A 14,479-nucleotide genomic window follows, 5' to 3' on the forward strand; every position below is an offset into this window, starting at 1 on the left:
CACAGGTGGCTGGCAATCAATGCTTAGAACCAGCAAGGCATAGGGGCAACGACAAGGTGCACTGCATGGCAAACATAAACGAAGTGACACACAGCAACATCTCCTTTGGGAAACACTCGTCTCATGCTCACTGGGTAGGACAGCCCAGGAAGCACAAGCATTAAAACAAGAACAAGAACACAGCACAGAGCCGAGATGATGAAGAGAAACAGCGGTCGTCAGAAAAAATAGAACACAAGCTTGGAACATTCTTAATTTTATTCTTAAAGCAAAGGTGTTTTATACTTTCACGTGTATTTCTGTGAAGGAAAAATCATGAATGCTGGCGTGAACATTGAATTTCTTATATAAGCTCTGGTAAAGGTCATTTATGGATTATCCTGTGCTTTGCAATACGCAGGATATCCTAGGAAGAAAAACAAATGAAAGCCCATTGTAAACAAACTGTTTGCTCAATCCGAGCGACTATATCCATGTTTGTGTAAGAGAAAGTCAAGGATGTGCCTGCAATTGTCGAGCAATTTTTTTCTCCTACAAATGGCAAAAGAACACTTTCTGAGCATTTGGCCACAGTTTCAACTTTCTGAAACCACACTGTGCCTTAGAAAAAGCACAAAAACCCCATAAACAGTCTGTGTACATATTTACGAGGCCGTTTCAAAATCACAGAAAGGGTGTAGATAGGTTTCACAACACGTCACAGAAAGTAGGTGGAAGAGGAAATTGGCAACTCTGAATGCCAAAGTGTCGCTCTGGCAAGCACACTTGCAAGTGTAAATGCTAACGTGTATTATTCACCTGGATCTCTCTCCCTTGTTCCCTTGTAGAAGAAACCAGTCAGACGGCCTTGCCCAGTGGCTCTGACTCTAGCAAGTGAATCATTAGGGTGCTGCTGCTCAGAATTAAAATGAGAATGCAAAGTATCTGAACATAACCCCCACCTTATTCTCACCACACCAAGACAAGGAATGACAGAAATGCTGAACAGGGAAAAGACAAACTTAAGTAATGTAACCAATGCATTTAACGCAGTGAAGCACGTCAGTGTCAACGACTTCATTAGTATCTCAACTTTCTCATTTCCATGTAGGAGATGGATGTGTAAATATTAAGATTATAGCTGTGTTTTAGTATTACCCAGCCCATCATTGTTTTTAATGACAGTGCTTGAATAACACAGAGTCTCCCTGACTCATCAAAGCACACGCCATGCTTATGACACCCAGCACCTAACAGCTGAGTGACTGGAACCTGTGGATGTTAATCTAGTTCACATGATGTCATATCAGAATTTTATTAGACTGATGTGCATGCATTTACCTGTGCACTGAAACCACTACTGGTGGCTGCGTTTATTTCTCCTCTTATATCAGAAATGGTGCACTCACATTCTGCTAATTTTCTCCTCAGGATGTCGTCCCCGTGGACAACAACACAAGATACCGACCCAAGGAAGTATTTTGGTACAGAGGTTAGCAGAGGTTTGTTCTCTCATTGTGCAGGAACAAGATCCTGGGTTTGAATCCACTGCCTGGCCATGACCTTTCTGTGTGGAGTTGGCGGATTCTCTGTGGGTACTACGGCTTCCTCCCATGTAGGTCCAAAGACCTACACATTAAGCACTATGGTGATTTAAAATTGGTTGTAGGTGTAAGTGTGAATCACTCTATTAGACATTTAACAAACAGGTACGTCCAGTGCATTCCCCATCCCTCACCCTATGACAGCTGAGATGTTCCAGCCCAAACCGGATGAAGACATATGAATGGTTGGATATTCATAGGGAATATGAACAGTCCCAAAAAAGTAAAAAAAAAAAATATATATCATAATGATGTGAGAGTGTTGTTTAAACAGTAGTTCCCCTTGGGGAGGTCTGGAGTTATAGCAGACTGCAGAGACTAAATAAAAATAACAGATGGCTCTGCCCTGCAGGCAAGGTGTGGGCAACTTTGTAAAAGTGCTGCCAGGTAAGCAAAGAGCAGATAATAAACCTGCACTAACTACCACAACTACAAAAAAAAAAAAACAACAACAACAAAGAAATCCCCTTGGCTTCAACACATTGTGTAATAAAGAGAGACCCAAATGTATTGGCTGTCAAAATCCTGATTTCTGTCGTGACGCCAAACAAGTTAGGACTTGTTTTTTCTGTAATGTCCCACACTGCAGATGCATTTCTAACCAATTAGTGTTTCAATGAAATTCTGTATCGGTTTATGGCTGAAGGATGCGTCTGAGAGCCTTGTTTGCGTGGGCATGTTTGCAGTGACGGTGCAGTCAATTCTCTTAGAAAAGTTTTCCACATACTTCTGGAACCTGACTGCAGGGATTTGTCCCCTTTCAGCTACGAGATGATCAGCGAGGTCAACCACTGATGTTAGGCAATAAGACCTGGTTTACAATCAGCCAGTTAAGCTATCCCAGAGGTATGTGACAGGGTTGAAGTCAGGGCTCTGTGAAGGCCATTCAAGTTCTTTTCACTCCAAACTCTGAAAAACATTTCCTAAGAAAACCTCACGTTGTGCATGAGGGCATTGTCAAGTTTAATCAGCAAAGGACTTTCTGCCCAGACAGTTGGAACAAATATGTAAGCACAAGACTGTCTACAGTATCGCTGAAGATTTCACTTAACAGCATGTCAGAAACTTGTGCAACGTCTGTTCCAGGCCAAACATTCACATAATCATATATTACACACATGTAAATATATATATGTTCTATCAAGAGCATGTGGAGGAATGTATAAAGGCATTTTGAAAACTCAAGAGCAGCATCTCAGTGTTTACAAGTACAAAGAACAGAAGACAACAAAAAATCAGCTGTGATCACTGTACTGGCATTAAGAGTGGATGTACTCTGCAGTTTGTGTATGATCAGACTGCAATAAGGGCACCAATACCAGCACCATCTGCTGCCATCTACTGGTGGAATGCTACATGAAAAATAAAAAAGGCATACAAATGCTTCACATGGTGAAGTTTATCTATCACTAGTGACTTCCATCATTTTCCATTTAGTATTACCGCATCACATTATTCTCATTATGAGTTTAATTGTATAAATGCCCAGAGCTCTACATGTCTCAGCAGTCTCTAATTCCAGCCACCTGTCAAGCCTCGCATCTGAGATGAGGATAGCTCTCTACGGTGCGTGCAATCGCATCCTTCAGGCTGACCACCGGTGTGTAGCCCAGGTCTTCTTTGGCACGTTTACAGTTGTAGTAGTGGTGGGTTCCAGCCAGAGCCACTCTCATCGGTGTAAAAGTTGGCTTGAAAGATATTAAAGGACTCAATAGTACGGACAGCAGCCAGAGGAGAAGCGCCAGTCCGTACACCAAACTGTAAGGCAGGTGGTAGCGGGGAGGAGGATATCCAAGACCCACCAATACTTGAGACATGAAGTCCCAAAAGCGAATTGGCTCATCGTTGGTTATGTGATATGGCTGGAAGACAAATGGAGAAAAATTAAAGTAAATTAACTGATCGAAAAGCATGTTAACCACTTGGTGCCACCACTGCTGTGGATTTTATTTTAACTCACCTTCCCACATATGGGGGAGTCTGCTCTCAGCCGTTCAGCAGCCAGAATGTGTCCATGAACTACATTCTCCACAAAGGTGAAATCTACCAGATTGGTTCCATCACTGAAGGAGACAAAAACTAATTATTTAACTGAAAACCATCAAGACATCCTTTTTGAAAATAAGTACTAGGATCTAATAATTAGTGGTAGTAGCACGCTTTCATGCTGCTTTCACAGGAATTACAATGTTAAGTAGCTGTTGTCAGATGCTGCTAATCACATGAACAGTTGATCATCAGCAAGTGCGAGCACTGCTATGAAAGCAAACGTTTGAGCGCTTTATTGGCATTGAGCAGTCAGGTGTGTGGTAACACAATGCCACAATTCTCCCAGGAGTGAACAACTCAGCAAATTCACCCCAAGATCAGATTGAGTAATATTCAGAAAACTGCCCAAAAGCTACATCTCAGACTGTACATGTGTAAGTTGGCGTGTTAAAAGTTAAAGTTCATGACAGTACAATTCGTAAAAAACTGAAAAAGTACAGCCCATTTGTAAGGACTGCCAGGAGAAAGCCTCTTCTGTCATAAAAGAACACGGCAGCACAGCATAGGTTGGCATAATTACATCTGAACAAACCACAAGAGTTCTCGAACAATTTCCTTTGGATGGACCAAACCAAAGTTGAGATGTTTGACCAGAATACACAGTGCCACATTTGACAAAACCCAAACACATCATATCAGCATAAACATGGTAATGGAGGGAATCATGATTTTGGCTCGTTTTGCAGTCACGGGACCCGGACACCTTGCAGTCAACGAGTCGACCATGAAAAGTATTCTAAAGTCAAATGTAAGAACATTCATCCGACAGCTAAAATTCTGGCAAAACTGGGTTACGCAACAGGACAATGATCCCAAACACAGCTGAATGGCTGAAAAAGAACAGAATCAGTATGTTGCAATGAACCAGTCAAAGTCCACACCCCTTCCTGGCTGAAATACCATAGAAGGCCTTAAACAGAGTTGTGGGTAAACATCAATGAACTGAAGCAATGTTGTAAAAAGGAGTGGGCCAAAATTCCTCCACTTTTATGTGAGAGATTGATAACGTCATACAGAAAGCAATTCAAGTTTGTTTTGTTTTTCACATGGCTGTGTGGGCTGAGCCACTATCTCAAGGCTGCTTTCAGCTTCGTATTTCAGAAACACCAATACTTCACTGATAACTTAACTTGTTTATTAGAAGAGAATGCTAAAATCCTTGATTCAACTCGGTATTGTTTCACCATCAAAACCCACTCAAGACCAAAGAAAGCCTCGCTTTCAAATCCTACAACTCCATGTTGTCACTTTCTGTCAAATGCTGTGAGTCCAGCCTTCCACACCACAAACAACACATCACAGTGTTTTATGCTGAAGGCAGTACATGCAGATGCAGCAGCTGCTGGCTCCCTCAAAAATATATTGGGGGGTGTTTTTCTTGTCTTTTTGCTGACGCAGGCTTTACTCTGAGCTCTTATGACACACGTGCACTGATGTCGTCAAAGAAGCATAGGAATTGGACTAAAATCAGCAGACCTTCAGATCATCAGCAGTGATTGTTGCTGAACTGATTATCATTTAGTCTTATCAGTTTGTTAGTTGTGTTTTATCATATTCAAGCTGTTTCTATTAAGTGAGTGATTATTAAATTTTTAAAATGCTATGACTCACCCAATGATGAATTTCATTTTGCCCCTGCGAGCCGTGTCCACCAGGATGGGAACCAGCTGTGGATCTCGAGGACCAAAGATGCCGTGAGGCCGAATTGCAACTGTGAGGAAGCCCTTTTGCTTGTCACAAGCCTTGAGGACCAGCTAAACACAAAAAACAGAATAGGATACAGCTGCAAAAGAGTGTCTGCAACTTCCAGACTTCAGCTCTAAGCCCCTACAGGCCTCACTTTTCTCAGACAACCCACAGAATAGCAAATGGACAAGAAACAAGAATTAAGGAATAAAAATTTGGAGGGAAATAAATGTAACATTTGGACTCTCTCTGCACTAATACGCATTTAAAAAAAACAAACAAATTTAGCCTATGTGCTTTTGAACCTCATCATTTAGATGTCAGGTATCATAGGCTGTGCACCCAAGCCAAAAACCTGTTTTTCCATAAGGCAGCTGTTCTAGCGGTGACTAGATTTGAATTCTTTGAATTGGCTCTGATGGTTCAAGAACAGTTTTTAACCTAACTTACGTTAATATAGAAACCATTAACTCAAACGTTAAAATGTTACCAGATTAAATATTGGATCTTAACAAAATAATGCAACAAGATCATGTGGAGAATGCATGTATATATGCATTTAAAAGCAAAAGAAGTAGGCTAGTAGGAATTTTTATTTGTTCGCATGTTAATAATAATAATAATAATAATAATAATAATAATAATAATAATAATAAATAATAGATTGCATTTATATAGCACTTTTCGAGACCCTCAAAGCGCTTAACAATTCCACTATTCATTCACATTCACACACTGGTGGAGGCAAGCTACAGTTCCCTGTGGGCTTGCATGGGCTTCCTCTGGGTAGTCTGGCTTCCCCCCCACAGTCCAAAGACATGCAGGTTAGGTTCAACACGCTCCAAAGCCCTATTGGTGACTCTAAACTGGCTGTAGGTGTGAATGGTTGTCTGTCTTCAGGTGTTAATCCTGTGATAGACTGGCAGCCGGTCCAGGGTGTACCCCACCTTTCACCCTATGACAGCTAGAATAGGCTCCAGCCCCCTGTGACCGTGAATTGGATAAGTGGAAGAAGATGGATGGAAAAAGAGGTATACTATTAGATGGCTCAAATGTGGCCCTCCATTGTATAACAACTGAGTAATGAAGATAGGAAGATATGTCAGATGGAACAAATAATATGTTGAGAATTCAAAAAAAAGATCTATTCATCATAATATTGCTGAGATGAGTCAGTTTACAGATTGGAAACAATACACAAATCTGTGTATTTATGCATTCATGCACAATCCACTGTGAGGTCTTTGTTTCTCGTTTTTCTCTCTTCCTTATGCCGTTATATTTGTCTTAAATTATCCATTTTATTTTAATATATTTAATAACATTTGCATCTCCATAATCTGCATAATTACTCCAGCTGTTCTGTTCAGCCATTATCAAGATGAGGGGGTTTTTTTTTTCTATGTATCCAACTGTACAGATACAAACAGTCTAGATGAGGCTTAAAAATGTGACAATAGAAAACAAGAGGCTAAATTATACTTGTAAATGCATTCAAATGAAATGCAAATGAAGAGTTTATTATTTCTCCTGTTCTCTCTAAAATGTATGACTGACTGCATCAAAAAGTGGAAATTAGAGCCTTCATTTCACTCCTATTTTGGTTTAAAATAACAAATAAAAATTTCTCTCTTGCCTTTGGGCTACAGTGCCAACTACAGGGCCTTGCCAGTCACACCAACAAACTCGAATACACCCTCCTACGTTCCTGCCTACCTTCTCCTGCTCAATTTTGGTCTTTGTGTAGTAGTCAATGGGCTTCTTGGCATACGGCAGATCCTCTCTCCCGTTCTTAACGTCAGTCCCCTCAAACACCACGCTGGCACTGCTGGTCAGGACCAACCTCTGGCAAAGAAAAAAACAAAACAAAACTACACATTAAAGACACTTTGTCTTCTCTTATTCTCTAAAGAGTGAACTTTAGGCACCTAAATGCTCTCCCTCACCTGTACTCCAGACTCTATACAGGTCTGGATAACAGTCTGTGTGCCCTGGATGTTGACCCTCTCAAACAGAGCACGGTCGTCACTGGCAGGCGATGGAGAGGCACAGTGAAAGACCAAGGACACATCCTTCAGAGCTGCCAGCAGAGCCTGGAGCAGAACAAAGCAGACACCTGGTGAAATTTGGTTTGCATTTGTTTGTCCTGGGGAAGGAGTTTTGTTATCTGGTGCAAGAATGAATTAGAAAATTGCACTTAAAGAAATCTTTACTCTTTAAACTGACCCGATAAGCAATAATTTAAGGCCTTTTAACCCGATTATCACCCAATATTTTGTGGTCTAGCCATTTTTTTTTTCTTTTTTGACCTTTGAGCCCTCAGAGATCTGAAAGAGCAGCCTCACTTGTTTGTCGCACAGGTCTCCCTGGTAGAAGGTGACGCCGGGCAGCTCGTAGCTCTGACGGATGTCAAACACAGAAACAGAGTAGCCTCGGTCCAGCAGCTTCTCCACCAGGTGTCTGCCCAAGAAACCGGACCCCCCGATGACCGCACACCGTTTACTACTCTGTATCAAAACAAGCGGGGGGCGATTACTGACAAGCACAAGTGAATATAAAATATCAAAGCACAACTGGGCTGATAATGATGTTTTAACTCACCGGTCGCACACGTGTAGCCATGGGAAACCAATGAGAAGTGACCAACACGTAAGTAAACCGTGGTGGGTCTCAGGCAGCGTGGGAAAAAGTTTTGCGTGGAGAAAATCGATGCTCAGCGCAGACAAGATAAATGTGACGACTTTTCGTACAAGAAGCATGCGACACTGTTTCCTGTGTCATATACCCGAGCCCAAGGAAACCGCGCACGACCCACCTGAAATGTTCAATCAGCTGAGAGAGAACCGCTCTCTCATTGGTCAAGTCACGAAGCTGACCCTTGCGAAAAGCCAGTAGTATTTGGGATACGTCAAAGAACGCCACCACATTGACCAATCAGGGGGCAGAAGCTTATTTCAGCCGTCCGCCAGCTCAAAAGCCACGCCCCTTGAAAATCTAACTTCAAGGAGCCAGCTTGAAAATCGTGATGTTTGATACTTAGTAGCCCAACAATCAACATCTTTTCTGCAGTATATCCGCTATCTCTCCTCTGCACATGTCCAAACCATCTCAGCCTTACTTCAAACATTTTGTTCTACAAGCCACTCAAACAGAGCTTACACAACTGCCAAAAATGAAAGTACTGCAAGCAGAGTGAAGGCTTTATAATGTGAGGCGTGTTGGCATATACAACCAGTAGCGGTTTTTGATAGGGGCGACACGGGCAGTCCTCGGTGCGCCTGCTCGCTGCTGAAGTCAAAGTAAACTTTATTGTCATCTCTGCTACATACAGTCCAGTATATAGAGAGACAATACGACGAGGCTCCAGTTACAGCAGTGCAAGTAAACAAACAATAAATATAAGAAGAGTAAGAAAATAAATATACACTTTAGGACCAGGAGTAAAGGGATCAATAACAATTTAAAATGTATAATTTACAGTTTGATGATTTAAAGTCTCACACACAACCCATCGAAAAGGGAGGGGGGGCGGCTGCTTCCAAATAGAGCACATTTCATTCATAATGATGTAAATCCAAGCCCATTATGTATTCCTTATTTGAATCCTGGGTTGTGCGAAATCCCAGAAATTCACCCTAGACAAAGCCAGTCTGTGAACTAAGGTGTAGGTCTATTAGGTTATGTTGTGGTGATCCTCGGGTTGGGGGATTTGTGTTCATACTGGAGTGCAAAATTAAAACCAATGGAAGATGGACAAGAAAAGTTCAAAGTCATCAGGTGCTCAGCTTAGAAAAAAGAGAAAAGAAGAGGAAGAGAAACGAGCAAAAGATAATGGCAGGTCATCCTGAAACAATCAGAATCAGAATCAGAATACTTTATTAATCCCTAAGGAAATAATGTGGATTACGGTTGCTCCAAAAATAAATCGTAAAACTCCAGAGGGAGTGTTCGCCCAGGGCGCCAAACAGGCTAGGACCGCCACTGTATACAACAGTGATAAAAATGAAGAATAGAAAAAATGACGCTAAAGAAAAAAATATATAAAACTGAGATCGTGCAAAAGAGCATGAATAAATAATATGCACACAGTGAGTCTGAGAAACAACAGCAAGAAGGTATAATACAGACTCGTGTTTGTGTGAGTTTTGCAGAGAGCAGCGGAATTGATTTCTTGAAGCGTTCTTTATGGCAGCAGGGTTCAGAAAGTCTGAGGGAGAATGAGGTCTGCTGGGTCTGCTGGGTGGAATGAAGCAGGGATGATGGATTGTGCGTGACTGAGAGCAGCTATATCAGTGAACCTCTGCTCCTCACTGCATCCAGATTCAGGCCAATGATGCTTCCAGCCTCGTGGATTAATTTGTTGATCCTGCAGGCATCTCTGGCACAGATCTCCACCATCTCGGTGCATATATTACAAGATCTGTGCTTAAGCATAAATAACTTGCTCACATATGATGCAAATATCACAGAGTGTAGAAAAGTGTGTAGAAAAAATTAAATAAATAGATATATAAATAAAATAAGAAGAGCCTTCTAATTGCAGTATTAAACTCCATATAACTTGGACTAATAACTTCTCGTTTCATGTTCTTCTTTATTGATTCTGGAGAAGATTATGCTTTTTCCACGTCGTGCTAACCCTTATTATTATTATTATCATTGTGCATTATTGTGAGCAATGATGAGTTTATATAAGACTGTATTATATTGTGTTGTATATAAGCGTTTTATTTTACTTTTATATTTTTAATTTATGTTCTTTAGTGTGCACTGGGGGCCGTGGATGCATTGCAATTTCAAATTCCTGTCTATGATCTGTACTTATGGTTTTTGACAATAAAGCTGACTTTGACTTGATTTATTGTCTCATCAGACTGTGTTAGACTCTCAGTGTGTTTCTGAATCCCTAGCACGGAGGAAATTAAACTGATTACGAGGAATCACGCCATTTACATAATGAAATGACATCATATCTATTTAGGTATGACTTCTCAGATCTCCACATTATCTCCAAGCAGCTTCTATCCGTAGCACACCTTCTGCGCCGCTGTGAATGTTGTTACCGTAAAGCACCCCGTGATTTTCACCAACCAATCAGCTTTTTTCCCGACTGTTGCGTTTGATTTCTACTTCTCGTTGTGCCTCCGTGCATCCTTTCTCTAACTCCTCCACGTCCAGGAACCACTGGTTGTCCGCTGGCACAAAAGGTAAACAAATCAAACATCCGCTTCGTGACACAAGCTGGTTCGCCTGCGCTTTTCTTTTTTCATCCACATTTTAGCAGGTAGGCTGTTACAGCGAAATAAGAACGATGCTTTACTGTATAACATATTTCTCCCAGACTAGGTGTCATTAAAGCAGTGATGTAAACTGGAAACCGCTTTATTGTCTTCCCCTTCCCAAAATGACAGCGTCACACCCCAGACGAAAACAGTGATTGGCCTAAAAGATCTGCAGCCAGATTTGCCAGGTACACATAGAGCAACTGATGGTGAGTGAACATATTTCATTATTTAGAAATTACGTAATTCCGTGTTCGTTTGTGGCATCTGACTGGTATAACCTGTAAACCGGCAGTGGTTAGGTATGGGGGAAAACACGTTTTGAATACAATACTTTATATTTTTTCCTCCTGTGTCCCCACCACCAGGCAACCGTTGCCAAGAGACCATCCCTGCAGGGTCCGGTGCCCCCTCCTCGCAAGAAGACAGCCCCCAAGCCAGAGCTGACGGAGGTACAGAAGCAGGAGATCCGGGAGGCCTTTGAGCTGTTTGACACTGATGGCTCTGGATACATCGATGTGAAGGAGCTTAAGGTAAAATATCTCATGCCCTGATGTCTACATGTACAGTTAGCTGCATATATAGTTAATTGGCACACTCATCATTTAGTGCTTCATTTAGCCAAATTTATTTAAGTTAAACTGAAATGATGACTATCGACCCAAAGTAAAGACTTTGTTCACTATTTTGAAAGGGCTTAAATATATAAGGGGATAAAATAAGTTCATTTTTTAAAATGTTTTTCTGCTGGTAAATACTCATTCTCATTGCACAGTGATGGACTCTGTTTGGAAGCAACCTTACAATCTTCTATTTGAAGTTTTTTTTTTACCTTTTTTTAAGACCGGCTAAAGACCAGATTAATTGTTATTATGTCCCACTGATACGATACATAATTTATCCTGCCGCTGCTAAGGAAGGATAATTACCTATGTATGCTTTGAATATCTGCGTTTCTTACTCTGTGTCAGGTTGCCATGAGAGCTCTGGGATTTGAACCAAAGAAAGAGGAGATCAAGAAGATGATAGGTGAAGTTGATAAGGATGGCACAGGAAAGATCTCCTTTGCAGACTTCCTCATTGTCATGACGCAGAAAATGGTAGACATGTGTTGCATTGCTTTTAATTCTATGTTACTAAAGAGTTGTATTGTCCGGAGTAAAGTACTCTCCCTCTTCTCTAATTTTAGGCTGAAAAGGACTCTAAGGAGGAGATCTTAAAAGCTTTCCGGCTGTTTGATGACGACGAGACGGGCAAGATATCATTCAAGAATCTGAAGAGGGTAGCCAAAGAGCTTGGGGAGAACCTGACAGATGAAGAGCTGCAGGTGAGGCTCTACATCATGGCATAAAAGAGCTAATAATAAAATATCAAAAGCATATTACTGTATCTAGCTGGTGGGTTGTGTTGACAAAGCCAAAGGCTGTGAAGGCAGTTTAGAATAATGTCAACACAGCATTTGCTCATGAATGCTATCAAGCCAGCTTGTTTTGCTTTCTCCATCTCTCAGTTCTTCTTTTCATTTCCTCGTGTTTTGTGTGTTTCTGCAGGAAATGATAGATGAAGCGGACAGGGATGGAGATGGGGAAGTGAACCAGCAGGAGTTCCTGCGCATTATGAAAAAAACCTGCCTGTACTGAAGCAAATGAAAGGCATTAAGGTTGGGTGGACCAGGCTGGATCAGTGAGGGTGTTTTGCTGCTCATCCATTTATCCAGAAAACAAAACCTTATTATCGTTGTATAGTGCCATAATTTTTTTTTAAATCAGTCAAGACATTTAAGCTTCAAAAACTACAATCATTACAAAACCTTTAAAGACTTGGACAAAAAGTCTAGCAAAATGCCAAACCACCCTTCTTTCAGTTACATGACAACATACTGCCAAAACTGTAAGAGTACACCCTCTTACCTGTTAGAATGCTGCATTCATTTATGAAGGATATATATTGATAATATTATAGAGGTTATTCATCGTGCCTGCACCAATACAGTGACACGTAGTACATTCCAGCGCTTTGTGTGATACTTTGTGCATTATGTTAGCAGTGTCTGTTCACTCTCGTATACTGGTGACTCCCATTACCGTCTCATGTTTCGGCTCTTTTATACTGGTTTTCCTGGGAAAATTTGCAATGCAGTGAAGGTGTTTGTTAACCACTGACGACTGGAGAGCGCTCTGTCTCATCTCCGTGCTGCCTGTGGATTTGTGCCTGTGCCTCTTAAAGGGGTAATTCTCACAATCAGGGAAGCTGCCTCTTAGCACACCATCATCTTGGATCCCACACCTACAGGCCATTACACACCAAGTGCATTTTAAAAAAAGTGACATAAAATTTAGAATTTTTTTCTGTTCCAAACTTTTGCGGAAAATTCGTCCTCAAAACCAACATCAAGCGATGATGAGTCGGTCCTGGGAAGTTCTGGGTTCATCCAAGCTGTATCACGACTGCTTCCGGACATATTTCATGATGTCAGTGGGGCAGTTTGAGCTCTTGTTGGCAGAGTTGGGAACACATTCGTGTTCAGAGAGCCGACTGACCCAGAGCAGTGTCTGAGGTAAAATACTGTTATCTAACTATTTGTATATTCAGTACTGTGCATGATTCAAGGTACAGCACACTTCTTGCCAAGTGAAAAAATCGAGCTTGTTTCAAACATATAAATGACTGCATTAAGAATAGGTGACTCTCATAAAATATTTTTAACCAACAAAATATTCGCACAGATTTTATGCGTCCAGTGTGTAAAGCCTTAAGGCTGTGTAAAATAAAACATGGATGTAGCCTTGTGAAACCTTGTTTAGAAGCTTTCACTTGAACAATTTGCCCATTTCATTTTTTTTTTAAATAACTCTTTCACCCATAAAGATGACCTTTGAATGCCTCCCCGTACCTTTAATGACCACTTTGACACCTCTGTATTTATCAATAAAGGTGTGGTTTGACCACCTTTAGTGCTCAAATAGTTTCCAAGGGTAGTTGCATTTGCAGACACCCCCCTCACTAAATTCTGACCAACACACAGTCATTTTGTTGTACAAAAAAAACAGTCAGTTTAGAAAACAGCTTCAAGGGTTACTCTTAGTAGGCTTTTAACAGGTAACAGGCAACGCTGAGTTTAACTCTTAAAGAGTTAAACTCAGCATTACCTGGGTGTGACTGTGAAAGAAACAACACTGCTTGACCATATAGTAGTGAGTTGTCAACCAATAGGTATACCTGCACTAATACAGTTTTAAAAAAGAAGAATCAAAATAGCATCATGCTGATGTGAAACATGTGTCTGAGACCCTTATTTAGTGAAGAAGCTGTGTACTTAGCTTATAGGTCAAATAAGTACTACAGCAGTTTGTTTAAAGACCTTTGGAACTACAAGAGCTGCCCCTAGTGGCCTGTGAAGGAAATGCAGGCTTAAGTCAGTTTGCATTGGCTTCACTTTCCAGGTCCAGAAGCTGCGTCCTTGTTTTTTTTATGTACAGTTTTTGGTCACATTGTCTTAAAGGGATTGTTAATATATTTTCTGTCATGCTTTTGTGCGTATTTTATCATCAATATTCCTGAATGTTTTACATAATGTCTTGTGAATTGAATTATATAAACAGCACAACAGTATTTCAGTTAAAATTAAACCCATTGAAGCAATTTGTCCTCGTGTCCTGTTTATTTTTACTTTTATTTTTAAATGAGCATTGCTCATTTGAGTGGCTCGACTTTGGATTTATCTCCAATTTTTTTAAGTTGCATCATAAAACCTTGAATGTATTTTTTTCTGATGCTATTAAACACAGATACTATGCGGTCTTCTGCTGCTGTAGCCATTCTGCTTCAAGGTTTGACAGGTTCTGTGCTCTTCTGCATATCTTGGTTGTAATGAGTGAT

General features: G+C 40.9%; 2 protein-coding genes across 5 annotated transcripts; one reads left to right on the forward strand and one right to left on the reverse strand.

The window, feature by feature from the left end:
• Positions 1–366: 366 nt before the first annotated feature.
• nsdhl (NAD(P) dependent 3-beta-hydroxysteroid dehydrogenase NSDHL) lies at positions 367–8,139 on the reverse strand. Its single transcript, XM_086311051.1, has 7 exons — positions 7,920–8,139; positions 7,664–7,825; positions 7,265–7,411; positions 7,035–7,163; positions 5,244–5,386; positions 3,544–3,646; positions 367–3,445 (listed from the first exon to the last, which is right to left on the reverse strand). The coding sequence occupies exons 1-7, from the start codon at positions 7,938–7,940 to the stop codon at positions 3,113–3,115; spliced, it is 1,038 nt and encodes a 345-aa protein (XP_086167177.1). The 5' UTR covers positions 7,941–8,139; the 3' UTR covers positions 367–3,112.
• A 2,243-nt stretch (positions 8,140–10,382) lies between these two features.
• On the forward strand, positions 10,383–14,242 carry cetn2 (centrin, EF-hand protein, 2). 4 transcript variants are annotated; one of them, XM_086311169.1, is made up of 6 exons: positions 10,383–10,525; positions 10,660–10,809; positions 10,969–11,133; positions 11,572–11,700; positions 11,790–11,927; positions 12,151–14,242. In XM_086311169.1, the coding sequence occupies exons 2-6, from the start codon at positions 10,807–10,809 to the stop codon at positions 12,238–12,240; spliced, it is 525 nt and encodes a 174-aa protein (XP_086167295.1). In that variant the 5' UTR covers positions 10,383–10,525; positions 10,660–10,806; the 3' UTR covers positions 12,241–14,242. The 4 variants fall into 4 exon arrangements, with proteins under 4 accessions (XP_086167295.1, XP_086167303.1, XP_086167286.1 ...); XM_086311177.1 differs by having other exon boundaries at positions 10,385–10,525; positions 10,730–10,809; XM_086311160.1 differs by having other exon boundaries at positions 10,392–10,602; positions 10,730–10,809.
• The last annotated feature ends 237 nt before the right edge of the window (positions 14,243–14,479 follow it).

Source organism: Aulonocara sp. 'chitande type north' Nkhata Bay, linkage group LG2 (assembly GCF_057382095.1).
Source record: "Aulonocara sp. 'chitande type north' Nkhata Bay isolate Kocher_YH1m ecotype deep benthic linkage group LG2, A_spYH_male_GT1.1, whole genome shotgun sequence".
NCBI classification, from domain to species: Eukaryota; Metazoa; Chordata; class Actinopteri; order Cichliformes; family Cichlidae; genus Aulonocara; species Aulonocara sp. 'chitande type north' Nkhata Bay.

Bases quoted from the DNA above. Each gene is read 5' to 3' on its own strand.
- nsdhl (XM_086311051.1), bottom strand. From the start codon at position 7,940: ATGGCTACACGTGTGCGACCG. The intron at 7,826-7,919 runs GTGAGTTAAAAC...GTTTTGATACAG, and splicing joins TGGCTACACGTGTGCGACCG to AGTAGTAAACGGTGTGCGGT. The intron at 7,164-7,264 runs GTGAGGGAGAGC...TTTCTTTGCCAG, and splicing joins GTATAGAGTCTGGAGTACAG to AGGTTGGTCCTGACCAGCAG.
- cetn2 (XM_086311169.1), top strand. The intron at 11,701-11,789 runs GTAGACATGTGT...CTCTAATTTTAG, and splicing joins TTGTCATGACGCAGAAAATG to GCTGAAAAGGACTCTAAGGA. The intron at 11,928-12,150 runs GTGAGGCTCTAC...GTGTTTCTGCAG, and splicing joins TGACAGATGAAGAGCTGCAG to GAAATGATAGATGAAGCGGA.